This window comes from Mus musculus, chromosome 8, assembly GCF_000001635.26.
Source record: "Mus musculus strain C57BL/6J chromosome 8, GRCm38.p6 C57BL/6J".
NCBI classification, from domain to species: Eukaryota; Metazoa; Chordata; class Mammalia; order Rodentia; family Muridae; genus Mus; species Mus musculus.
In genome coordinates, this window is record NC_000074.6 from 107,521,141 (window position 1) to 107,548,742 (window position 27,602).

General features: G+C 46.4%; 1 protein-coding gene across 4 annotated transcripts in view; it reads left to right on the plus strand.

Annotated features, from left to right (window-relative positions):
- Nucleotides 1-27,602, plus strand: part of Wwp2 (WW domain containing E3 ubiquitin protein ligase 2) — a 122,957-nt gene that overhangs the window by 84,807 nt on the left and 10,548 nt on the right. For 3 of the 4 annotated variants that reach the window (XR_003947327.1, XM_006531299.4, NM_025830.4), the window contains 4 exons: nt 12,060-12,149; nt 19,484-19,658; nt 24,304-24,358; nt 27,329-27,410. Coding sequence is in view for 2 of the 4 variants with exons in the window: in XM_006531299.4 (XP_006531362.1) it covers nt 12,060-12,149; nt 19,484-19,658; nt 24,304-24,358; nt 27,329-27,410 (402 nt within the window). In the remaining 2 variants the exon portion in view is untranslated. Of the gene's footprint in view, nt 1-12,059; nt 12,150-19,483; nt 19,659-23,836; nt 24,207-24,303; nt 24,359-27,328; nt 27,411-27,602 lie in introns of those variants that run through there. The other variant, XM_006531301.1, reaches the window with a different exon arrangement.

Consider the following 27,602-nt stretch of genomic DNA (forward strand, 5'->3'; position numbering starts at 1 on the left):
CTTTCTTTACATTAATTTTTTTAAAGATTTATTTATTTTATGTATATGACTACACTGTAGCTGTCTTTAGACACTCCAGATGAGGGAGTCAGATCTCATTACAGATGGTTGTGAGCCACCATGTGGTTGCTGGGATTTGAACTCAGGACCTTCAGAAGAACAGTCAGTGCTCTTAACCGCTGAACCATCTCTCCAGCTCCTACATTAATCTTTTAAAGTAAAACTCTAAGATGAACTTTCCTGCTTGAAATGCCACATTTCTTCCTATTGTCTCTCAGGATAATTTGTCAAATCCTTAAGTAAGCTGGAAATCTCTGACAAATGGGGCTCCATCTACCTATCGGCCTCCGTGGAAGCCACTCTCCTGTACTCTAAGCTCCAGTCCTAATGAATTAGTTTGAGCCATGAGCTACCATCTCTCCTGACTGAGGATCCTCCCCCATGATGGTTTCTTTCAAAACATCCTCAACGTCTTGACTTTTAATTGCTTAAGTTTCAGGTTAATGACAATCCTCAGGGAGGAATCAGCCTTTCTGATCCCTGTAGACATGGATGGATGGATGCATAGATATATGTAAGATGTGTATGCATGTCTTTTCTCATACTTGTAATCGCTTGATCAAGTCCCTCTGTCATAGCGGGCTGTAGGTGTCTAGGAGCGTGGCACAGAGTAGGCCCAGGACACACTTGTAATGTGTGTGTCTAAATGTTGTTGTCCCTCTCCATTTCTCTCTTCCTTTTCACCCGGATGAATTTCTCTGCTTCTGAGGCTTTAAAGAGAGAACATCTGTGACAGAATATTACATTTCCCTTCATCTCTAGGTTGACTGGCTCTGGGTTGGGCTGTGTCTGTCACAGGTCAGAACACCGATCCTCATTTACAAAGGCTCCTAGTCCTCCTAGTCACTGGATGCTGTTTGAGTGAAATATTTCTGAACAAACTAGATTGCTTGCTTGGGCCTTGGGTGACTCTGTTACCAACTTTATCTTCTCAGATCTTCCATCTCCTTTGCTGAGGGATGGAAAAGGTTCACGGGGATTCCAAGAATTGCCACATTGGTCTTCTGAAATTTATAGCAGGAAAGACTGGTTGCACACATCTGTGTGCTTCCAGACTGAGGAAGTTCTAAAACCTAAGCTGCCTAAGGCCAAATACAGCATTCCTTGGTCCGTTTCTCTCCCCCTGTCTGAAGTCCCCCCCCTAAAGTTTTTAACTTAATTAGCCCCAAAGAAGCTACTGGAAGGGTGTAGAGTCTCCAGGTTGTAAGTGTGTATTGAAAGGAGGGATGTTGGACACACGTGAGGTAGTGGTCCAGGCAGGGGTAGACAATGTGGCCACTTTGGTCAGTTGGCCCTGTGTCTGGTTTTTCTCAGTGTCAGAGCCCACTTTGGAGACGGAATACTCATGAACCGCCCATGTGTGCATGGCTTTGACAAACCCCCATTATGACCCAGTTTTTCAGCTCTGAGTCCCTCACACAGAGGCACATTATTTTACCCTGGCAGCTAGCACACGGCTGTGGTTTCTTACATAAGAGAGGACGTTGTGTTTGGACTGCCGGCTTACCTCAATTCCATTTCACACCATCCCTCTTCTCCCCAAGTCATTGGCTGTTCTGTTTCCTGCCTCAGAGTGAAATTAATGGAGTGGCGTTTTCTAGCCCTTTCACATTTACCATCTGTCCTGTCCCCATTCCCTGTGCTGGAGACCCCTAGCTTCATTAGGTGGGCTTTGAGGACCTTGAGAGTTCCCCGGTGCTTTGTATAAACACTCAAAAAGATGGGGGAATTTGGAGCGTCTGCTGAGTTACAAGCCAGCCTGTTCCACTGAATCTCACTCCAAACTTGATTTTGGCTTTAACCAAAGTGCTTCTCACTCAGAGCATTTTATAGTGCCACCCAAACTATAAATGAAGAACACGCCATTGGGAGGGTTGCTACCCATTCACTTCCAAATTGTCAACCTACGATGCTTGTTTACTTTTGTTTATCTTCTGTTCAGAGATCACTTAAATCTAGATGCTGAGGCTATGTCAAAGGACGGAGGTTTCTAAAAGCTAAGCTAAGGAGCCTGCTTCTGGGCCCAGGACGGTAACAGTTTGGACCATGGACCACATCTTGAGTAGCTTGCAATTAAAGGGTTGTATTGGGAGACTGTGCCCTTTCCACACCTTGTGTTATTGTGGTATATGGTTTCGTTCTTGACCCCCTCAAAAAAAGATTATTACATGCTTAGATAACTCAAAATGTACATGTTCTGTCTTCTTTCTAAAAGACTCTGCAGTTCCCTGTGGACTTACTGAGCCATGAGGTGTTCTTCCTATGTCTAAAGTATGCAGTCATATGTAATCATTAGTCCATTTTCACTGTACTTTCTTATGAGCTCCTCAAGAATAAGGAATCTCATGCCCATCTTGGCATCATCAGCATCCCTCATGGTTTAGGGAGATGGAGAGGCAGTGTAAGTGGATAAGTGACTGTGCACTCTTATTTATTTTTTAAAGATTTATTTATTTATTTATTTATTTTATGTGAGTACACTGTAGCTGTCTTCAGACACACCAGAAGAGGGCATCAGATCCTATTATAGATAGTGATGAGCTACCATGTGGTTGCTGGGAATTGAACTCAGGACCTCTGGAAGAGCAGCAGTCAGTGTTCTTAACCGCTGAGCCATCTCTCCAGGCCTGACTACACACTCTTACCCGTTACTTATTTTAGTTTAAAATTTGATCATAGAGTGAGCATGGTGCCTCACACCTGTAATCCTAGCAATGTAGAAGCTGAGGCATGAAGATTGTTGCGTTTAAAACCAGCCGAGGCCACAGAGTGAAAGACCCTGTTTCAAGAATCTAAAAGACAAACCTCACAAAACAACAACAGACAAAAGCAAACGAGATCTTTGATTGTCAGGGCTGGAGGAGGGGCGTGGGGTATAGACATAGCACCCGCAGGGCCAGAGACCTTTCTAGACTTAAGCATTGATGTTGTTGTGCACCCCGTGTCATTTCCCTGACCACTAATAGAAGCTACCAGATGGTGTGAACTCTGCACTGAGTTGGGGATTGCTGAGCTCAACCCAGAGACTGTTTTGTTTATTCTTTACTGCAACGTGAGTTAGCTATTTTTATGTTCACACTGCAAGTGAGGACATCTTAAATAATTCTCCTGGGGTGACAGATACTGACATGAAGGTGACAGATATCTAAGACTTTTGGTAGCATGACAGTATTTGCTTGTGCTTTTGTAAGCTATTAGCGGCATACAGATAAGATGGTAACTAGGAGGCAGGCGGATGCCTCCGTCGGTAAAGGTACACAACACTAAGCCGGATGAGCTGAGCTTGGTCCCTGGAACCTGAAAGATGCAAGGAGAGAACCAACTCCCACAAGTTGTCCCCTAAATAAATAGACAGACAGACAAATAAGTAAATGTAGTCCTTAGCCCCTCCAAAAAACCTTGAGGCTTTAAATACATCCGAAAGTCTTACATGCCTTTCTCTGATACAGTTGATGTGTACCAGGATGCCTAAAATGTGGTCACATCCACATCAGGACCATGCGGTTTTCTGTTGTATGAAGTAGAAGCTTGTGCAATCTCTCGTTTCTCTACGATTGCAACTGGGCTGCAGTGAGGCCTTCTCATGTGCATGCCTTTTTGTATGTGTGCTTGTTTCTGTAGGAACTGACTGTCCTGGGACTGGCTGGGCCTGCAGCACAGTGGAAAAGTGCTTGTCTGACATACATAATGCTCTGGGCTTGACCCAGCACTGTCTTGACAGAAGAGGTTGGAGGCAGGGAAGTAATGCCCAATTAGTAGTTTGCCAGGCACTGTATAGTAAAACTGGACTAAGGACTACATGTGATTGCATACTTTACATAGAGGAAGAACTAGCACTCAGGAAACAGATCCAAGAGGATCTTAAATATGGGGCTAGCTTGGTATATACAACAAGGTTGGGGACAACCTGGAGTGAGATTCTATCTCATCCATAAAAACAAAAAGCAAAGTAACAAGAAAAGCAAACAGTTCTTCTGGAAGTGGAATTCCTGCACCATAGACCATCAGTGTCAGTGGGAAACCCCCCTCAAACTGCTTCCTCCGGTTGGCTTGTGGGGTCACTCTTCTTTGGGCGGCCATTGTGCAGTCTTGCTAAAAATCATTGTCAGCTCTTTTTCATTGAGCCAATCTAAGAAATTTGATTGACATCTTTTTTTTTTTAAGATTTATTTTATTTATTATATGTAAGTACACTGTAGCTGTCTTCAGACATCAGAAGAGGGCATCAGGTCTTGTTACAGATGGTTGTGAGCCACCATGTGGTTTCTGGGAATTGAACTCAGGACCTCCGGAAGAGCAGTCAGTGCTCTTAACTGCTGAACCATCTCTCCAGTCCAATTGACATCTTTTTGTGGTTTGAATTTTAATTTCTTTGAGTATTATTGAAACTTTAGTATTTTGCTTCTTTATGAATTACCTTATTTAATTTTTGTTCCACTTTTCTATTTGGCTATTTGTGTTTCTCTCTTTTTGTATATATGTATGTGTGTATGCATGCATGTAATTATGTATGTATGTATGCAGGTATGTAATCTGCAGGATTTGTTTACTTATGATAGGATCCCATATAGCTTAGGATGGCCTAGAACTTGTTCTGTAGCCTAGGAGTCTGACTGGGACTCTTTATCTCCTGTCTCTGCCTCTTGAGTACTATGGCTTCATGGATTTTATTGTTGTTGTTTGTTTGTTTGTTTGTTTGTTTGTTTGTAGGCCAGGCTGGCACGGAACTCAGAGATCCCCCTGCCTCTCCCTCCCGAGTGCTGGGATAAAGGTGTGCGCCACCACCGCGCAGCTGATTTTTTCATGATTCCTAGTATGTGCTAGGTAATCCAATTATATATATAGCCAATACTTTTTCCCAGGCTACAGCTTGTCTTTCTACCATGTATAATGCCTTTAAAAAAAATGGAGCAAATGATCCTAACTCCATCCTAACTCCAGTCCCAGGAGATGTACACAGGTATGCTATTCTTACAGATAGTTCATTTTGTTGATTAAAAAAAAAAAGATTTAATTTTTATTTTTAATTATGTGTATATGTGGATATGTGCTCCTGAGTGAGGTGCCCTAAGGAGCCAGAAACTTTGGATTTCCTGGAATTGGAGTGGCAGTGAGCCAGCCACCTGACAGGGACTCTGGGAACCAAGTGTCTTTAGGAAGAGCAGGGAATGTCCTTATCCACTGAGCCATCTCCCAGTCCCCATTGTAGATCCACATTCAATTTGATATTTTATCGTCTTTAAAGTCAGCACATAACATTGTTCACCTGACAGTGTCTTAGAATGTTAATCATACAGGGCCAATTTAGATTTAACTAAAACCAGTATGTTTATATAATTAAATTTCATTACATTTGTTTTGTGAGCGTGTGGAGGTGAGAGACTACTTCCAAGCGTTGGTCTGTCCTGCGGTGTGGGTCCCAGGATCAAATTGAAGCCCAGTGGCAAGGGTCCCTACTAATCTTCCCAGCCTCTACGATTTACTCAGGTTTGACTTTGTCAAGCATGTTGTCTGTTAACTAGCTTTTCCATCCAATGTGTTGCAAACATCTGAATAACTTTGTTTCCAGTTTGTTTTGAGAGTGGACTCCTCCCAATACAGAAATAGCATTTCTCACTGCACCATCGGGCAGTCACAGCAGGGTTTCTGCCAGGCTGTGATTGATGAGCCAGGTAGGTGCTCTTACAGCTCCACCTCTGATGCACAATTGTTTCCTTGGGCTCTGTTCTAGAGGAAAGCATGCTAACTTTTAGGGCATTCGTATAGAAAGGGTATTGATCAAGTTGCCAAATTGCCTTTAGAAAAAAAATACTCACTTTTGTTCTCATCCAATGTTTTCAGATTATCTACCTATGTTGCCAACCTTCCATTTGAAAAGTGTGTGTGTGTGTGTGTGTGTGTGTGTGTGTGTGTGTATGAGACAGAGACCATTTCTGAGACTTGTCTTGATTTTCTTATATTTGAATGTTGCCAGACTTCACTTGGGGCTTTCCCCAAGGCAAAGAACACGGGATGGTTGAAGAGGAAAAGAAAACAGACTTAATTCAGGAAACTCAGTAGCTGCTACTCTGACATCCTGAGCTTAGGGGACATAAAATGCTATTGGTAGTTATTAAAAGGAAATTAGTGTACTTAGATTGAATTCTAGTTCAGAATTCAGGAAAGGCCCCAGGAGAGGGATGGAGCTGAACACAGTCCCTACTCTGTTGAGGAAAAAAACCACTGAAGTCAGGCACCAGTATGAAGGTGACTGGGCCCTACATTAATTTTACATTAGGATTCCTAACAGTAGCAAAATTACAGTTACCAAGTAGCCACAAAAATAATTTTATGGCTGGAGGTCACCACCACATGAGGAACTGTATTAAAAGGTCGCAGCACTAGGAAGGTTGAGAACCACTGGACTAGGTAATCTGGGTTGGTTTTCAACTCAGGATCTCCCTGTTTTAGCCTTTGGAATGCGGGAATTATAAATATGTGTATATCACCATCTCAGTCTTATGATTTTGTTTAATTTTTTTGTTAATTGCTTTTTAAGTTATTTTTGAAAATTTCATATAATTTACGTAATATGTTTGCTCATATCCATCTAGTGTTAACTCTTTCTACTCTGCCTAGTGTTCCTACCCCACCACCTTCTCAGTGGCTTTGTCTTCTAATGGGAAAAGCAGGTTTTCTTTAACTGAGAGGGCCATTAGTGACTACAGGTAGTCAGTACTTTTTCTCAGACCTCATTTTGAACATTTAACCGTATCATTTTATACAGGTTATTTAGGAAGAACCCTGACACTAACTTGAACTCTTTGCCGTTAGCTTTATCCTATTTTTGGTGAAGCTGAGATTCTGTCCAAACCTAGGATGTTTGAATATAGCCTGCATTTGCAGTTAGTGGACCGCTCAGTCCTGGGGACTTTTTTTTTTTTTTTTTTTTTTTTTTCCGAGTCAGGGTTTCTCTGTGTAGTCCTGGCTGTCCTGGAACTCACTTTGTAGACCAGGCTGGCCTCAAACTCAGAAATTCGCCTGCCTCTGCCTCCCAAGTGCTGAGATTAAAGGCATGCGCCACCACGCCCGGCTTATTCCTGGGGATTTTTAATGGAGAATCACTTTGGGGGAAATTTTCTGCATGCCAACTAAGCCAGCTACTAACTGAAGAGTTTGGATACTTTCTCTAGCTCGGACTGCCTTGATGTTCTAATCCTTCTGTCTTTACCTCCCAAGTGCTGAGACTCTGTGTGCACCACACCAAGCTGACAGTGATCTTTTAGATAGCTGAGTAGAGCGTTAAGTGACATCATCCTAATGGGATGAGCGTTTGTTTGCTTTGGCCTATGGTGGTTTTGGGGAGACCAGGGATGGAGGGTGAAAGATACACATCAGAGTAAAGGAATGAAGGTAGTTTAGGGAGAAGAAAAATTACCTTAAGACTGAATGAAATTGGAGACTACGTCTTAAATCTTTTCAAAAACAAGACCCATTGTTGCCCACGTCCCGCCAGGTGTCTTTCACTGAGGGCCGAGGAGCAATGTGTTGGGTAGTGACCTGAAACAAACTCGCTGCTTTGAACACCGTTTCTGAGAGCATCAAAGACAGCTATTCAGTGGGGTAGATAGAACCTACTCGACCCGGATGCAGCCGATCGAGACCCACGGCAGTGGATTGAAAAGGCTTTTCATCTCAGTGTGAGGAAGATGCTTAGAAGGGACAGAAACTTAACCCCTGGCAGGGATATGCTGACAAAAAGTCAAAGGCAGTATCATTTTCTTGGCATGAGGAGACCAAGCCAAGATAGTTGGGAGGCTTAATCTATGTGGGTCAGCAGAAGCAGGAGGCTCGTGTGGCTGCTGACAGAAGTGACCCACTGTGCTGAATGAATGAGGAAGGGATCTGTGTGACTTGTGAATAGCTGTGCAGGTAAGGGAAGAGTGAGAGTTTTCAAAGAAAGGGAGGCAAGCCAGGTCAGGGGTCAGGGAAGACCCATACAGTCATTTAGTCTGAGCAGGAGTCCAATTTGAAAAGGAAAAATGTAGATCTTAACAAGGCGGTGGAAGGAAGGTCTTGTTCCTCCACTGTTTTGCTAGCTGAGTCTGGTGAGAGGGTTCATAAGGATATGGAGCGGGGCTGGACAATAGCAGTCCCTGAAAGAGAGACTTTCATTCCTAGGATCAGCTGTGATCAAAGATGGGAGGACAGAGCTCCTAGGCCTGTGGGCTAAAAGAGCTGCTAGAACTGTAGCGGGCTGCAGGGAAGGGGGTTAACACAATTTTGTATCTTGGCAGTTCAATACCACTGTGTGGGTTAAAGGCATCCATTGCTTGGAATTGCCTGTCTTCAAATTAAAATATTAGGCAGGGTATAATAAAGCCGTTTTCCTTGTTTCAAATGAAAACTGGAATGAAAGTTAAATGGAAACTGTGCAAGCTGAGTTCTAGACTGAAAGAAAAACGTGTTCATGGGCTTTGTTTGTTTTTTAAGTCTCCAATTTCTACAACAGATATTTTATCTTTTAAGGAAGTGTATTCCAGGCTGGGTTTGGTAATACATGACTATAAATCCCAGCATACAAGAGGCTGAAGCAGGAGGATGCTGAGTTTGAAGCCAGCACGGCTGCATAAAAAGACCCTGTTTCGCCGGGCGTGGTGGCGCACGCCTTTAATCCCAGCACTCGAGAGGCTGCGGCAGGCAGATTTCTGAATTCAAAGCCAGCCTGGTCTACAAAGTGAGTTCCAGGACAGCCAGGGCTACACAGAAAAACCCTGTCTCGACCCCCCCCCCAAAAAAAAAACAACAACAACAACAACAAAAACAAAAAAAGAAAACCCTGTTTCAAAAAGTGGGGTAGGGACACCTTATCAAATTATTGTGGACAGTTTTAAAAACTGAGCAGAAAGCGGGGCGGTGGTAGCGCACACCTTTAATCCCAGCACACACACACAACTGAGCAGAGCAGTGTTACTCGGCCTGAGCCTGTCTTGATGTTCTCCAGTGCTAGGCATGTGCTCTATAAAGTCTGAAGACAATGTTTGATGGAGCCTGGGCTATCTATCCTTAAATTTCCTGCATTGCCGAGGATGTCCATGAGTTCCTGGACCACCCCACCTCTATGGATTCCTGTGGGGTTTGAATGTTTCTGTTTGAGTTAAGTTGGGATGGGGCAGTTTCTATTCTGTGTTTCTTACAGGGAAAGTTAGGAAGCACAGATTTCTTACAGGGAAAGTTACAAAGCACAGATTAGACATTTTGCTCACTTCATTCTCTCAGGTACTAGTTACATTGAAACAAATTTCTATCTTCAAACAAGCGTTGCAGAGCCAGTGAGACAGCAGCATGAAAGCACTTGCCTCACATGCCTGGTGACCTGAGTTCAATCCCCAGGTCCCATGGAAAGGTGGGAGGAGAGAACCAACTCAGTAAAGTTGTCTGCTGACTTCATGTGCGCGCTGTGACAAACATGCGTCAGCACATATGTATCAGACACACAAGCAGGCACACAACAACAACAAGCATAACATTTTAAAAACAAGCTTTTTGTCAGAATAAACTATGGTAAGTATCCTCCTAAAATCCCAGGCAGTACCCCGCAGTAGACGTAAATGACATCAGGTAACTTAGGGAACTGTGTACATCCTTCAGGAAGCAGCGCTGTGTCACCTTGGCATCCTTTTATAGGTTCCTGTATTCTGGATAAGTATGGTCATTGCCAGCTGTCTCTGAGTAACAGCAGGGCTGGGATAGTGGTCCTTAGCTGTATGTGTGGTGCCTGGGTTGGTTGACTCTGAGTCACCCATTGCCTTGTCTTTCCCATTGCACACAGGAGCCACCCTCAGTACCCCAGTCTCATATTAACTTACACAGACTGAACCCCGGTTGTCATATAACAGTGTACTATGTTCCTGGATTGTGTGAATCTATTCAAAAGATTCTCGGCTAAAGAATCCTACAGTTTAAAAATAAATATCACTGGCTACATAGTGAGACCCTGTCTCAATATAGATAAATCAATAAGATTTCATCACAAATGTATACAGTGCTAAAGGAACAGAACTAGTGGCATAATATTTTGAGATTTTATTTATTTATTTATTTATTTATTTATTTATTTATTTATTTATTTATTTTGGTTTTGTGGAGACAGGATTTCTCTGTGTAGCCCTGGCTGTCCTAGAACTCACTCTGTAGATCAGGCTGGCCTCAAACTCAGAAATCCGCCTGCCTCTGCCTCCCAAGTTATTTTATTTTTTAGAGCTTTGTATTTTATTTTATTTTATTTTTACATTTCAAATGTTTTCCCCTTCCTAGGTCTCCCCTTCAGAAACCCCTTATCCCATCATCTCTCTCCCTGCCTCTATGAGAGTGCTTCCCCACCCACCCACTCGCATCCTCCCACCCTGGCATTCCCTACACTGGGTCATTGAACACCCTCAGGCTCAAGGGCCTCTCCTCCCACTGATGTCCAACAAGGCCATCCTCTGCCACATATGTGGCCAGCACCAAGGGTCGCTCCATGTGTATTCCTTGGTTGGTGGTCCAGTCCCCGGGAGCTCTGGGGGGTCTGGCCTGTTGAGATTTTATTTTTTTTTTTGTCTTTGAGCATTTTTTTTTCACCTGAGTGTAAAAGTGTGTGCACCTCACACATGCAGCATGCCCAGAGGCCAGGAGAGGGCATCAGGTACCCTGGTACTGGAGTTATAAATGGGTGCAAGTCATGTGGGCGAGGGCTGGGACTCAAACCCGGCTCCTCTGGAAGAGCAGCTAGTGATTTTAACTAAAGAGTCAGCCCTCAGCCCCATGATACTTGTCCTTTCCTTTCCTTTCCTTTCCTTTCCTTTCCTTTCCTTTCCTTTCCTTTCCTTTCCTTTCCTTTCCTTTCCTTTCCCTTCCTCTTCCTCTTCCTCTTCCTCTTCCTCTTCCTCTTCCTCTTTCTTTCTTTCTTTCTTTCTTTCTTTCTTTCTTTCTTTCTTTCTTTCTTTCTTTTTTTCTTTTTTGGTTTTTCGAGGCAGGGCTTCTCTGTGTAGCCCTGGCTGTCCTGGAACTCACTCTGTAGACCAGGCTGGCCTCGAACTCAGAAATCCACCTGCCTCTGCTTCCCAAGTGCTGGGATTAAAGCCACCACGCCCGACTTGTTCTTTTCTTTTTCTTTTTCTTTTTCTTTTAAGCAGGTTGTGGTAGCTTAAAAGGCAGTAAACTTTTAGAGAAGTCTATGAAACTCAGAAATTGCATGCAAATTTTTGTTAGAAGTTCATTTTAGAAGGAAAACAGCCTCAACCTCCATCATATGCTTAAGGGCTCTTTGATCATAGACCACTCAAGAAGAACTCACTTGAAAAACCCACAGAGCAGAGGCTGGAGAGGTGGCTCAGCGGGTAAGAGCATTGACTGCTCTTCCGGAGGTCCTGAGTTCAATTCCCAGCAACCACATGGTGGCTCACAACCATCTGTAATGGGATCTGATACCCTCTTCTGGTGTCTGAAGACAGATATAGTGTACTCATATATATAAAATCTTAAAACAAAAAACCACAGAGTAGTTGGAGAGATGGCCTGTCAGTGGTGAAGAATACACAGTGCTCTTTCAGAGGACCTTAGTGCCATTCCCAGGTTGGATGGCTCACCACCGCCTGCAGCCTTAGCTCCAGGGGATCCAGTGTGGCTTTCTTGGACACTTGCACTCACATGCATATACACTCCCATGCATATACACTTACATAGACACACATGCACACACTCATAATTAAAGATTAATCTTTAAGAAAGAAAAACTCAGGCCATGTAGGCAGGTGCTTTGGGAGAATTTATAATAATATCTGCTATAAAGGGACACTACTGTAGTTTGTCAAAAGGGTTCTAGCAGCAGCACAGAGCTGGTGTGACACTGGGCTGACCTTGAATGTCATCTTTGGCTTTTTTCTTTTGAGCCCATCCATGGTGAAGGACTCCCTTCATAACTGGGCCTGTACCTTTCAACTGAAGTTTCACGCCTCCCCTTGGTTTTTATTTTCCAGATGGGAACAGAGAGAGCTGCCCAATGGGCGTGTCTATTATGTTGATCACAACACCAAGACCACCACCTGGGAGCGGCCTCTTCCTCCAGGGTAAGACTTGAGACTCTAGAATGGCTAATGGGTACCAGGACTCTCCCATAGGCATCTCCACCACTCCAGAACGCTGTCTTGATCTTACCCTGTTTTCTTTTGCTGGCTTTCCCTTCCTCCTAGTCTCCCCAACTCCAGCCTGTCCTTTTTCGTCCACATGCTTTGCATTGGCACTAAATCATGGGCAGGGACTCTCTTACTGTGTGATACTCGGTGCTGACAGAACACTGGTCCTGGAGCCTGGAGGGCTGAAGAAGCCTTCTGGGCCTTGAGCCTTAGTTAGCTCTCTAACTCCTGTGGATTGGCAATTCAGTTTCTTTCTCCGGAGGTAGCAGACAGTTACCCTGCGTCTCTTGATGAGTTTTCCTCTCCAGTCATCTTAATTCAGCCCTCCTTCTTGGAATGTCCTGTAATGTGTTGCAGGTACTATAATGTGTTGGAGTTAAGTAGGTACAGGGTGATTAAGAAAAAGGGTTGGGGAGCTGGAGAGATGGCTCAGTGGTTAAGAGCATTGACTGCTCTTCCAGAGGTCCTGAGTTCAATTCCCAGCAACTACATGGTGGCTCACAACCATCTGTAATGAGATCTGATGCTTTCTTCTGGTGTTTCTGAAGACAGTGACAGTATACTCACATACATAAAATAAATAAATCTTTAAAAAAAAAGAAAAAGAAAAAGGGTTGGAAGCTGGGAGATGCTCAGAGGTTAAGAGCACTGACTGTTCTTCCAGAAACCTGGCTTCATGGGTGGGCAGTGGTGGCACACACCTTTAATCCCAGTACTTGGGAGTTCGAGGCCAGCCTGGTCTACGGAGTGAGGACAGCCAGGGCTACACAGAGAAACCTTGTCTCGAAAAATAAAAATAAAACAAAAAAAGAGACTTCAGTTTCTAGCACTGATGTCAGGTGGCCCATAACCACCTGTGACTCCAGCTCTGGAGTGTCTCATTTCCTCTTCTAGATTCTGGGGGCAGCCACACATACGCACGTATCCACACACATACATATGAACATAAGTGCAATTCTTAAAAGAAAGAAAGGAAAGAAGGAAGGAAGAAAAGAAAGAAAAAGACAGAGGGCTGGGGTGAGTAGCTGGGGAGGTGGAGCAGTTGGAAGAGTCCTTGCTCTGCAAGCATGAGAGCTGAGTTCTGATTCCAGCACCCATCTAAGAGCCAGGTGCAGTATGCATCTGTCATCCCAACACCACAGAGACAGAGACAGGAGGATCCCTGGGGCTCACTGGCCAGCTGGTCTAGCTGAGTCCAGGTCCAGGTTCAGGAAATACCCTGCTTCCAAAAACAACATGAAGGGCAATAGAGGAAAAGACATCAAAGTCACCGTCTGCCCTTCATACCTGTGTACATATACACACATCTGTACACATACACACGTATACATACACACGAACATGTATACAAATACAGCATATATGCATGTACAAAGAAAAAGAGAGTTGCTGCATTTCCTGAAAAGTGGGATGTTCCTAATTCTTCTGTGCTTGGTGAGAACACAGTAGAGTTCTCCAAAACCCAAGGCCAACAGAGACTTCCAAGTGGGGGAGACTATCCAAGTTCAAGGAAAAAGGGGGTTTGATTTCCTGTCTGCTAGGGATAGAAAGTTCTTTCCACATGTGTCTCCTGGTCTTGATAGCTTACAAAAGGGAATGCATTTTGCTCTCAAGAGTGCCCTTGCCAGGCAGTGGTGGCGCACGCCTTTGATCCCAGCACTTGGGAGGCAGAGGCAGGTGGATTTCTGAGTTCGAGGCCAACCTGGTCTACAGAGTGAGTTCCAGGACAGCCAGGGCTACACAGAGAAACCCCGTCTTGAAAAAACAGAGGGGGGGGGGGGGAAGGAGAGAGAAGAGAGAGGATGAATGAGAATGAGAATGCCTTTAGCCACCCCACCCACCCCCAGTGTAGCCACGAAAAGCTTCTGTTTAAATATGAACATTGTCCTCCTAGTTTGCCCAGAGAAAGGATGGTGGCTTGTGGCTTGTGTGCACTCTGGGAAGAGCCTCTGTGTTTGTTAAGTTCAGCTGTCAGGTGTGTGCCAGACAAATCCCACCGTCTGGCTCCACAGATTGTACATGTGCTGCTATTGCTCCAGTTTCCAGTAGAGTGCCGGGTTTTCCTTTTTTTTCCTTGCTTGCTTGGAAGTGGTGCTCCCCACTTATCATCTGTAGTGTTCAAGTTTCTACTTGAAGGTTCTTGGTGAAAGAACCATAAAAGATCTGCTCTTATAGTAAACAGAAACCTTTAGGCTTGTTTACCTGCTAACAATCCTGTTTGCCTGGCCAAAGTCCTTCTGTGTAGAACAATGTCTCTAGCACTGCTATTTTGAGGGAGGGGGGCTTTGGCCCAGGCAGTTGACAGTATTGCTCCGTATCATCCAAGGCCCAGTCAGTGTTTGAATTTCTCTAATTGTGTCACAGGTCAAGCATTAGGTTAACAGTATGACTCGCACATTTGAACTTGCGAACAGGAATGTTAGAGTGTACTGTTGCTGCCTCTGAACCCTCTAGTCTATAGGATATGTAGACCTTATCTTATGTTTTTTTGAGACAGGGTTTCCCTGTGTAGCCCTGGCTGTCCTGGAACTCACTCTGTAGATCAGGCTGGCTTCTGACTCAAGAGACTCTCCTGCCTCTGCCTCCCGAGTGCTGGGATTAAGGCTTACGTCATCACTCCTAGTGGGTGTGTCGATCTGTTAAGTATTTGGGTGGAGCTGAAGTAAAGATGGGGTTTTAAGGATGGCTAGGGGCTGACAGTTTGTGAGGTATGAAAGTGGGACATCAATCAACCTTTCTTCTTGGATTTTTTTTTTTGTTTTCGTTTGTTTGTTTGGAGAGAGACTACAAACCTAGGGTGGCTTCAAGCTTGCTATATACAGCCAAGACTGACCTCAAACTTCTGATCTTCTTGGTTCTAATTTTCAAATGCTGAAATATACCAGTGTGAATACCTGTTTTATGTAGTGTTGGGAATAGGATTCAGGGCTTCATGCACGATAGACAAGCCCTCTACCAACCCAGCTACATCCTAGTTCCTCAAGATACTTTTACTGTGTTCCTGGGAGACACCCATCCTGGTTCTCAACACAGTTTATTTAAGTGATGGGCTCTTGCTTTCTTGTGTAGTAGGAAACGCAGAAAGAACATAAACATTGAACACACAGTTAATGAGTGAAGTCTCTGCCCAGGGCAGTGTGAGATATGACTACAACCATATTGACCTTAAAACATCAAATAAAACCATTATCTCAGCAGATCTACTGGTTAAGAAGCAAGATTGGGTCAAAGGACTCACTGTATGAGCCCTTTGCTCTAACAGTCATGCTGTTATAGCAAATCCTGACCACATAGATGCAGCCCAGTCCTTTTCTTGAGGAGCATGAAGTATTGGATCTGGCAGCCAAGGATGCCTCATGTGCTCTTTGGTCAGCAGAGCTAGGCAGAAGAAGGGGGGTGGTGTGGCAGGGTGGGGGGCCGTATACAGGTGGGTATATGAATAGTGTGTAGGGAATGGTACAAGGAGGGGAAGGCTTGAATAAAACCCTATGTTCCGGGTGTGCCCAGCGGAGCCGAAGTGAACAGGCCGACTGGGCCCTCAAACTCGGGTGTATTCTTAATGATCATGACTCCTATACAAGGTTTTGTGGGAATGAATTGTGGAGTCATCCATCTTAGCAGCTTGGAGTTTTGGAACTAGAGAGATGGTGCAGCTGAGGGTGTGTCAGAAGCTCGGAGCTCAGGTCGGAGCTGTGTCAGGTGGCTTACTGTAACTCCAGCTCCAGGGCATCCCTCTGCTGGCCTCCAAGAGCACTCATGCAGCACATGCATGTACACACACACACACACACACAGACACACACACAGACACAGACACACAGAGACACATATACACACACACATACACACAGACACATACACACACACACACACACACACACACACACACGTCTTAAAAAAAGAAGTTTGAAATTCAGGCTAGTGGAAGACTTCTAGGTAAATATGTAGATTAGGCATGTATTTATCTCATTCTTCCTGAAAACCTGCTAATGGCAGTAAGTTTATTTTAGGAAAAGTATAAATGGTCAAAAATAGGAGCTAGCCTGGCATGGTAGCACATGCCTGGGTGCTAGCCTAGGAGCTGGAGACCAAGAGATCAGAGAGAAGTTCACAGAAGAATGGACGGACTAGAGGAAGAGGGAGACAGACAGACAGACAGCACACAGGAGATGTTGAGCAGAGTGTCTTTGCTGATAGGTAATAGTAGAACTGAGGAAGCCTGCAGCTCGAATAATCTGTTTGTTTTGCAGCACAGAGCTCCAAGGACCCTAAGGAGGGTGTGGGCTGGGCTGGAAACCTCATGGCTTTGCTGTTGGTGCTTTTGCAAGAGCTGTGCAAGTCTCAGGTTGTCAGTCATCACCCCCATTCTGCTGCCTCCCATGCGCGTCTGAGCACATACTTCTGCACACACACACAGACACTCATACACTCACTCATACAGCCCTGTGGCTATTAATGACCTTGAAAAGCTTCTCAGGGAAGTGGACCAGTCTTGGGCACAGCCATAACTATAGCAGTAGACTGAAGAAACCATGCCTTTGGATGAAGACTAGAAGGTTTTTTGCTGGAGAAACTGGCCAGCCTGCAGGAGGAGAACTGCCTCCCGTGACATTTGAGGACCTTGACGTGGCCCAGCTAATTAAGCCTCTACATCAGTGAGGACAAGCATGCCTGCAGCTCCCACCAGAATACTCAGCCTGCTCCTTGTTCCAGATGCAGCTGCACAGTGCAAGAGCAGCAGATGGGGTGTGGAGGGGCTCAGTATTAACAACACAGGGAACACCCCCCACACCCCAAAGGAGAAAAAGAAAAACTAAATTGTCGTTGTTGATATGGTTATCAGTATTAGCCTTGAATTCATAGTGATTCTCCTGTCTTTGCTTCCCGAATACTGGGATTACAGGCATGGCCCACCATGCCCAACTTCTAAATTTTAAAATTAATTAAATTTAAATTTTTAAATTAATATCCTCAAAGGTTTGAGGGAAAAATTAAAATACAGCCTGGGTATATGAACCGAGGATCATGAAATGAACCATGCCCTAAGCAAGAGTCTTTCAAAGGTAACATAGGGAGAGATAAGAAAATCAGAGCCCAGTGCAGTGGGTCACACTTGTAATCTCAGTTCTTCTTACTTGCATGTGTGTGAGTGTTTTGCCTGTGAAGGTGTCAGATCCCCAAGACTGGAGATACAGACAGTGGTGAGTTGCCATGTGAGTGTTGGACTTGAACCTGAACAACGAGGTCTTAACCAGTTATGAATCAATAGTCCAGCCCCATAATCTCAGCTTGTGAGAAGCAGAGGCAGGAGGATCAGCGTTCAAGGCCATCCTCAGCTACATGACAAGCTGGAAGGCGGCCTGAACTGCATGAGACCATGGCAGAAAACAGACAGCAACCACCAACCAACCAACCAACCAACCAAACAACCAACCAACCAAACAACCAACCAAACAACCAAACAAACAGAAAAAAGGAAAGAAAGAAAACCCCAGTGCACTAGAATGTTTGGAGACATGAAAATTAGAAGATGAGTGTAGGGAACCTGGTTCCAAAGTATGAGTCCTTGCAAGGGAGAGAAAACGAAGTGACTGTTCCAACAAAAATAGAAAACGACCTAAACTGGGGGCAGCAAGATGGGGGAAGTGCCAGCCACTGGACCTTAGTTCAGTCCCTGGAACCCACTGATTCCTGAAATGTATCCTCTGACTACCATACATGCACATGTGCACTCTGGTATACATGCACAGATGCATGCTCACGCATGCGTGTACACACACACACACACACACACACTTTAAATAAAATGTAATTAAAATTTTTTTTTGAGACAGGGTTTCTCTGAATAGCCCTGGCTGTCCTGGAGCTCACTTTGTAGACCAGGCTGGCCTCAAACTGAGAAATCCGCCTGTCTCTGCCTCCCAAGTGCTGGGACCAAAGGCGTGTGCCACCACGCCTGGCGTAAAAATTTTTAAAGGAAAAAAAAAAAGTGCTGGACATTGTGGTGCACACCTTTAATCCCAGCACTCGAGAGGCAGAAGCAGAAGCAGAAGAATCGTAATGGGTTCCAGGACAGCCATAGCTACATAGTGAGACTCTGTCTAAAAAAGGAAAAGGAAAAGGAAAAGGAAAAGGAAAAGGAAAAGGAAAAGGATAGGATCACCAAAATGGAAATGGTTAGTATGCAGATTAACAGGGTTCAGCCTGGAAAATGAAGAATGACCCACCCAAGCCACATCTAATGGAATTTCAGGGTGCCAAGAAAAGATGTTGGAAGCTTCCAGAAGGAGAAAATGGGGTACACAGAAAGGATTGGAAGTCAGGAATGCCACAGCAGCTGTAGAGTGGGCCATCTCATTAAAGATGGAAAATGTCTTCCTGTTGCATTAACATTCCACTGTGGAGGATGGAATAAAGGTGTCCTCAGACATGCTGGGTTTCAGAAACTTGACTTTGGAGCCTTTACTCAGAAAGTACTGTGTGATTTATTTCCCCATCCGAGAGCAAGCCAGCCCAGAAGAAAGTGCAGCTCACAGCACACTCTGGAAGTCCTGGGGGGAAGAAAGGGTAAGATGACTTGGAGCAACAATGCAGAGCAGAGTGTTGTGACATGCAACTGTTCACTTTAGAGGGATGCCCAAGACATCAATGACACCGAGAAGTCACCCATCCTTTTAGAGAAATACAGCACAAAAAGTGGTATCCAAAGTTGGGCATGGTGGCATATACCTTTAAACGCAGCACTCAAGAGCCAGGGGCAGGAAGATGTCTGAGGTCAAGGCCAGCATGAATCTAGAGTGAGTTTCACACTAGCCCAGACTACACGGTGAGACCCTTTCTCAAAAACCAACAAACCAATACCCAATCTGACTTAAGCGTTTACAAGGAGGTTTCGGCTCATGTGATGCCCTGATATCTAGTGACCTAGCTCTTGTGTCTCAGTACTATGATCCAAGTGCCGGCTTTTCTTCTATCTTTCTGTCCTGCTATCTACCGGGCCACCTTGTGTAGTTGAACAAGTGGCTTTTGGGTATGTGCTTTCTCATGCATTCAGAAAAGGTGAAAAACTTTTTCTCTCCTCAAATTCTAAGCAGATATTCTGAGATTCGCTTTGATTGTCCCAGCATAGGTCCTAGGTCATGTGCTCACTGTGGCCGAAGCAATTCAATGCCTTGTAAGATACCCTGAGAACATTTTTAGAATTTTGGGGGAGGGGGAGCAGCAAGGATGGTGAGGTCACTGTACTCAGTATGGCTCCTTGTTTCCAGGTGGGAAAAGCGCACGGACCCCCGAGGGAGGTTTTACTACGTGGACCACAACACCCGGACAACCACCTGGCAGCGCCCAACTGCTGAGTACGTGCGCAACTATGAGCAGTGGCAGTCCCAGCGGAACCAGCTGCAGGGGGCCATGCAGCACTTCAGCCAAAGATTCCTCTACCAGGTGAGAGGGGAGAGCCTGCCAAGAGCAGGGTGACTCCTGACCTGTAGTGTTTGCAGCCGCACACAGTGTAGACGGCTTGCTGAGCAGGAGAAAAGGGCCAGAGTGTGCACACAACAGACTTCACTCATCACAGTGAGATTCCTCAAGTTTGTAACTTAGTAACACCTTCTCCTGCCTCTGGTCAGTGCACCACTGTGTCTGAAGCTGGATTTGATGTCGTTCTTGTCATGAGTAGTCTTGGCTCCCAAACCAGGCAGGCCTGTGGCAGCATCCCTCACCCCCCCCCCAGTCTTTATCTAACTTCTCTAATTGTTAAAGATTACTGGCCCAGACAGACTTCAGGCTCTTATGCGCTCTCTACGCAGGACTGGAGGAGTTCTGGTTCACTTCCGCTTGGTCTTTTGGCAGGTTTTCTTTTTGCCCATCTCTCTCATTTTAGCAAGAGCCCAGGGTAGATGTTTGACTTGGGAGGGGGAGCATCTTGAGAGGTACAATTTAAATGCAAAAAAATACAATTTTAGAACCTGGGAGCTGTTTCCGTGACTTAGCTGCAGATGTGGAGGCTCTGCATGGACTGGGAAGTCACCTGTTTCTGTGAAATAGAAGATGTTTTGTACTGAAAAAAGACATAGTGGAATCCCCCCCCCCTTTTTTTTTGGTCTTCTCTAAATGTCTCTGTTGGTTTTCTCCTGCTTTTGGTTTCCCCTCTTGTTTGCTATGGTGCCACGTCCTGGTTACAAGTAAGAAGGCTTGCTTTCATACAGTTATTCTGGGGTTTGGCTTCAGCCCAGGGTTTGACTAGGAAGAGTAGGAACTGATAGAGTGCTAGCACCCCCATCCCGTTCCTTCTCTTGCTGGGCTTAAACTGAGATCTTGTTCTTTGCTGAACTTTGAAGAGCATGAAATACAGTTTTAAACGGGAGTCAGGACATGCAGAGCGCCTGCCTGCCCTTCCTGGGCCTGCCTGTGTGTACCTGCACCTTTGCCACGCTCCCTGGGTTACTGTTCGCTGTAGTCCTGGTGGTTTCTTTTAACTGCCTAAGGCCCTCTGTTGCTCTGAGTTAGCATGCCTATGTTTTTGTTTGCTTTGTACTGTGTTGTGTTCCTGCTGCGGTCCACTGAGGACACCAGCAGTCTACACATGTGTCACTGCACCAGCACCCAGCTCGACCCATGGGCTACTGTTTATGTGGCACCTCTGTCCTCAGTCCACCATGTCCTCCTCTGATGACGTGGAGGAAGCCAGGGTCTACAGTGCAATCCAGGTTGTTCTGTGCTTCCTGCTATGAATACTCAGATTGGACTGTTCAGAAGGAGACTACTCTGTCCCTCCCTCAGCCCTCCGACCACATCCTCAGACACCTGGAGCTTGCTCTGGCCCATCAGGTCCACCCTGCAAACATGATGCTGCCTTCTTCTCTGAACTCTCTGACCTTCCCAGAGTCTTTCCTGCCCTTGGCTGTGCTTGCTAGACATTCTTTATTTCTGAGTTTGTATCTCAAAATATTCCTGGGACTCTGTGCTTAATCCCAGAGGGAGTTGAACTCACATGAGCTTTCTGGCTCACGGCTACACCCTGCGCCTCCAGCCCTGGATATTCCCCAGGGAGGTGTCTCAGCAGTCACATTTGTGTTTCTGATTATGGAGGACCTTGTTTCTCAGAGTTAACTTGCATCCAGGAGCTCCCTTCTGGCATCAGTCAGTCCCCTTGTCCTGTCCGTGTGCCTTTCCATCTCTTCTCTGTAGAACACACTTGAACCCTCGGGAGATGAGGAGAAGGAGCATTTGGTTGCCCACTGAAGGACTTGCTTGGGGTTTTCTGGCCATGATGCAAAGCTTTTATTTATTGTTTTTCCCTCACTTCTGTGTCTCTTCTCTTCTCTTCTCTTCTCTTCTCTTCTCTTCTCTTCTCTTCTCTTCTCTTCTCTTCTCTTCTCATGGCTGGAGAGACAGCTGTGAGTGCTGGGAACTGAACTCTTATAGTTTTTGTTGTGAGCCTAGCCTTTAACAGCTGAGCCATCTCTCCAGCCCACCCTTTCTTTTCTTATGATTTGAGTTGTAAAATGTACCTGAAAGGAAAAACTAACCCCAAAAAAGTCATGTGATCCACTTTAGCTGTAACAGTAAAATCACCATAGGAGTCCAAGGGTCCTGAGTGCTTCTGTTGGGCTCTTCGGTCTCGTCCGTCCCTTCCTTCCTTCTGTCTTTCCTCTCTGGCCTTCCTGCAGGCTGAGGGTATGTGTGATGAGTGGAGCTATAGGGGAACAACTGGAGGGCCACTTAGTGAGGGAGAGCCAACGTCATGATGTTTGGGATAGAAACAACAAAACCAAACTAAAAAGAACAAGGCTAAGCAAAGGGTGTTAGCTGAGCACAGCGTCCACACCTGGAATCCCACGGTTGGGAAGTTGAGTTAAGGAGCTCACATGAGCCTGAGTTTGAACCCAGCCTGAACTATATAGAGAGATTTCATTTCAAGAAAAAAAGAGACTGATGAATAGTTTGGTTCCAAATTCTGTGCCATCAGTAACATTTTGACCTGGTTGCAGAGTGAAGTATAAGGTGAGGAGAAGCTGGCTGAGTCCGTCCCTGCTAAAACCTGGGGTACTTTATACATTAGCTACACATTCCAAAGAGTCTGAAGCCAGTTGCCTCCTCTTTTTCTTTCTTTGTCGTTTTCTTTTGTTGTTGTTTTGAGGCAGGTTTTCTCTACATAATCTGGACAGCCTGGAGCTTGCTATGTAGACCAGGCTATCCTTGAGCTCACAGAGACCCATTCCAAGCGTTGGGCTTAAAGGTGTGTGCCACCACACCTGGCTTGTTTCAGTTGCAGGCTGGGCATGTGCTCCGTGATAAGAGCATTCTTAAGCCAGGTGTGGTGGTTTACGCCTTTAATCCCAGCACTTGGGAGGCAGAGGCAGGTGGATTTCTGAGTTCGAGGCCAGCCTGGTCTACAAAGTGAGTTCCAGGACAGCCAGGGCTACACAAAAAAACCCTGTCTCGAAAAACCAAAAAAAAAAAAAAAAAAAAAAGAGCATTCTTATCAGTGACCTAGTATGTGTGAGTCCCCAGGGTTCAGTTCCCGAAAGCTGCAGTCATGCCTGTCGCTCAGTGCTGACCACCGCCTTTGGTTTGCCTGGTATCTGATGGATGCACGTGTTTCCTATTCGTTCTTCAACTTTCTGCTGCTAAGTGCTTTCACGAAGGCTCTTACACCCTTAACTAGCAAGTGGAGCAGGGGTCTTCTGAGGTGCTGAGTCTCACCGACGCCCGCCCTCCCCATACCTAGACACACCCAGCAGCCCAGTGTGAATTGGGCTTCAGTCCTGAGGCAGATCTGAGCTGGGATGGCATTGGTAATGGGCATCAAACCAAGGCCAGCTCCTCCAACTTTTCAGGCTTCCTTTGTGAAAGGGGCCCTATCCCATCAAGGAACCTATGGTTTCAAGACTTACTGTTGGAATTACTTGGAAGAGGAGCCTGTGTTGCCACCTTGGGAAGAAAGTTTCTCTGTCCCTTCAGTTGGGGGTAGCGGGAGGGCTGCAGTGGGCTTGGCTGGCAGTGGAGCACCACTGGTATTTGCACAAGGCTGGACTGAGCCCCATTCATCGTCCTGCTGCTGTGTGCGGCTCTGTCATCCCCAGATGGAGCCAGCCAGGTCTGCAGCCTGAAGTCTGCATTCAGAACTTGATCCCCTAATACGATGATTAAATTCTAGTAAGTGAAATAAAAATGCTTGAGTGGGGGAGAGAACGGAGTCAAATAATCGTCGTTTTATTTAACTATGAAAAGTTTTTGACATGCGCCCTCTGCATCCCGAAGGCTACGAGGACTCTCTCTCCATCTATTGCAGCCCTTCCCCTGGGACCTTGAGGCAATAATAGGCCGAAGGGGCAGTGTAAATGGTGACCCTGACGGCCCAAAGCCCCTTCCCCCTTCCCTTTCACCAGCCCCAGCACCAACTCCCCAGACAGGCAAACACAGAACACTGAGCAACTTGAGGTTCAGGCAGGGAAGAATAAAGGTGCTTTGTGAAGGGAAAGGAAAACATTTCTGGGGGAGGTGAGGGGCTTGGGCATGAAAGTGCCCTCAGTCTGGGTGGATGCTGCACACCCAGGAGGGAGGTGGTGGGAGGAGGGCCGGGCCCCAGCCAGGAAGCCCTGGGCGTGGGCAGGGCTTGTGGGAATGATTTCATTGGAAAGGCCTGCGGTATTTTTTCCCCTCCTGTGTGTGGTTCTTGGAGAAAGTTGGAGGTGGTGAGGATTTCAGTTGCCTTGGCCGCCGGGCGGGAGCAGGAGCTGAGCAGAGGTCGGTGGTGAGCTGGCGGGGAGGTTGCTCTGAGCCTTCCTGCCATGCTCAGACCTGGCTTCTGCCTGGAGCTCTTGCCCACCATCCTCAGGGCACCTCCAACCCCACTTGCTCTCCCTGTCCCTCGTCCTCTTGGTGTGCATAGAATTCGTTTTCTGGTTTTTCTTAAACAAAGACTTTAAAGGAGCAGATGCTGTCTGAGGTCCCGCTACATTCTCTGCTAAGGGCTAAAATGTGGAAGTGAGTCTTTAGCTTTTTGACTTCTATTGATCCGATTATTTTTAACCAGAGCTGTCTTTTTTTTAAACTTCTGTGTTCTACTGTTTCTTGTGTTTAGTCTTCGAGTGCTTCGACTGACCATGATCCCTTGGGCCCCCTCCCACCTGGCTGGGGTAAGTATTACGTTGTTGGCCTTCTGTTTGGCAGTCATACCATTCTGTCCCCATCTCCTGCATGTGCTATCCCTTGAGTTTCCGTTGCACTTAAACATGTGCTGAGAAAACGCAGTTGGAATGATGGCAGTGGTAAAGCCAGCGGGGTTCGCCTGTGCAGCAGTCACCCGCCACAGCTAACGGAGGAAGCTATGTAACCCCAAGAAAGAGTTCCAAGCTACTGTTTTGTCTGAGTCCTGAGTCTCAGGGTAGTGACTCAGGAATCTACCAAATCCCAGATATTTTGGCATGTCTCATGCCCATGCTTTCTGTTTGTCGCTGATTGAGGTCGTGGTGACAGGTTTTCTTTGCAGTTGAGACATAGGAGGATGGACACCAGCCTAGTTTTGAGTAGTGTCAACCACTTTTGCTCATGGTCCCATTGTGAACGAGACCACAGGGGCACAGAGTTGCACACTGGTTGGCAGTCCTGAGAGTGTAGCCCTGCTGCTCAGTGACTGGACATCCCTTGCATCAGCAGCGGCTCCTCACCCACCCCAGATTCTTAGTATGACTTTCCGAGAGTTAAGGCCTGGGCATCCATTAAGGGCGAGACAGCCATGACTTGGAGAGATTGTAGGGCTTCATGGTTATTTTAGGAAACAGTACCGTACCAAAAAAAAAGTGTCATTAGAAATTCTGCAGCTTTCTGAGCTGGGCAGGATTTTGTTCCTTATGCCAAAGGGAGCAGCTTTCACAGGAGCAAACGGGTTGTTGGATTTCATTTCTTGGCTGGGGTATCGGAAGATGGTAAGTGCTGGCGTGGTGGTGCTCACAGATGCTATTACGTGGGTGTGGAGTGCCTCTGGGATACTGTGATATCAAGGGCATCTCCAGGATGTACTACTTTGGGGCTAGATCTCAATGCAGACAGCTGCTCCTGGCAGTAATTTAAGAGGTTCTGTCAACTCCCCTAGAGTATCAGTGAGCTCCTGGTACATTCCAGAGCCAAGAGGCTCCCTCTCCTAGCAGGAACATTGGTTATAAAAGCCTATGGATTCTTGACTTTAGCTAGGAAATCCTCATGCACACAGATGACTTGGCTGGCTCTCTGGCCCCCAGTGCAAGGTTACTGGCACCTCAGAGATTAGCAGGTCAAGCATGAGAGCAGAACTTGGGATCCCGACGTGAACGGGGAGAGCGCATCAAGCTAAGCGGAGCTAAGTCTGCGCTCCGCCTACAACGCTGGAGCCTGGACTCTGCATTCCCGCTCCTGCCTACAGCACTGGAGCCTGGAGTCTGGACCTGGGTGGTTTTAGCTGTGCACAGGCGGTCAGTGCAGCTCCATCAACTGCACTTCCTTCTGGAGCCATCTTGCTAAATGACAGTCGCCATGGGGAGAGCTGTGGAAACTGGAAGATAGTCCACAGGGGTGAAGTGTGTGAGCATGTGAGGTGAGACAGGCGAGGAGGCCTGCTCTGGTCAGTGCTGTTTGTGTGACGTCAGAAAAGCAGACATGCTCCGCGAGTGAGGGAGAACAGTTTTGGCTGGGCGTGGCAGCACTTGCCTGTACTTGCTGCACAGTGAGACTGGGGTAGGAAGGGCGAATGCAAGAGTTGGAAGATGACCCTGTGACGAGAACACAGTGTCTGGGGTTCTGGGTTGAGGTCTCAGGGCTGTAGCAGGGGCTTCTTCCTCCAGAATGGAGTGGAGTGGAAAAGCAAGGCCAGAAGAGAGACCTTGCAATGCTGAGCCTGCTGGTCTTCATTTGCCGTGAGGTCTCAGGCGCTGATATACTCCTCCAAGGAGCCCCCATGGCTGTCCCTAACTACGGTTTCAGGGGGACACATCCTGGACAGCCTTAACATGTGACAGATGTGACAAATGTTTACAAGTCTGTTGGCCCCTAAACTCTGGTGCCGCTATGTTCACAAACGGCTCCCATTCCACGACAAAGCTGTTCTTTGAAGGCTGCCGGTGGGTACGTAGGCCTCCACACTGTAGCTACAAGCAAAGCAAAATGGACGGCGGCTCAGACCACTGCACAGATCTTCCTATTTGTTACTGGTCTTGGCTTTGGCCCCTGGCTCAGCCCCCATGAAGGATGCAGTTTACAACAGTGGCTCCTGAGCTGGGGCAGCCAGCCCCTCAAAAACCTCAGGGGGAGGCCCGCGGTGGGAATGTTTCCAAGACCAGACATACCCACTAGCTAGGCACTGAAAGTCTGTAAAGGCTCTAGCCACCTCCTGTCCTTTCTTTCCTTTTGTTTTTCTGGCTTTGTGAGGGTTTGGTTGACAAAAGTCTATATATAAAGTCTCAATTGTGTAGACAACAGGTAAGGCAGAGCCACAGAGCAGACCTTAGACATGGGAACTACCCTGAGTGGTTCTGGAAGGGAGCAGGGGCTGGTGACTCACTCCCCATTCCTTAACCTTTTCAGTTTGTAGGTTCTTCCAGTCCTGAAACTAATTATTGTTGTTCTTTAATTTTACCGTGTCAATATAAAAGAGCAAGAATTGTTAGTATTGCTTACTGCCAGGACAGAAACTGCTTTGAGGCCCAGGAACTGCCTGGCAAGGCGGTCTTGTTGGAGCTCACCTCTGGCTTTTCTGCCCACCTAGAGCTGGTAGGTCACTCTCCATTCCACTCTCTGAGGCTGAGAAGAAGCTGTCAGGGTAGCCGTACTACACCCAGGGATGTAATTACATCCCTGGCACAGCAGGAAATATAGAATGCAGTGCCACCTTCCTTCCGACAGGCCAAGCAACCAGAGTTGGGAAGGGGTGACCCCTTCCCCTGTGCTCCAACAGGGGAAAGGCTCTTTGGTTTTTTTTCCCCAATGTCAAGTGTGAGTGGGCCAAGCTCTCTCCACCTAACCTTCTGTAGCAGGTTGGTGATGGGGACAGAAATGCTAACCCATCACACAGGCAGCAGAGCAAGGGATAGGTTGTTTGAATCTGATTGTGCTCTCTCTCTCTTCTCCTGTGGCAGAGAAGAGGCAGGACAATGGACGGGTGTATTATGTCAACCACAACACTCGCACTACCCAGTGGGAGGACCCTCGGACCCAGGGGTGAGGACTAAGGCAAAGGGGCTGTGAGGGATGGGCTAAGGGCTCTGTGCAATCTAACTCCAGCTTGGCCAAATGGCTTTTACATTTGCCTCAGAGTGCTAACATTAGGGCACCTTTAGGCCATAAACGTGCTTAATACCTCAAGAGCCTCAGGACACAAGAAGGTGCCATACCTTCCTAGTGGGGGAGGGG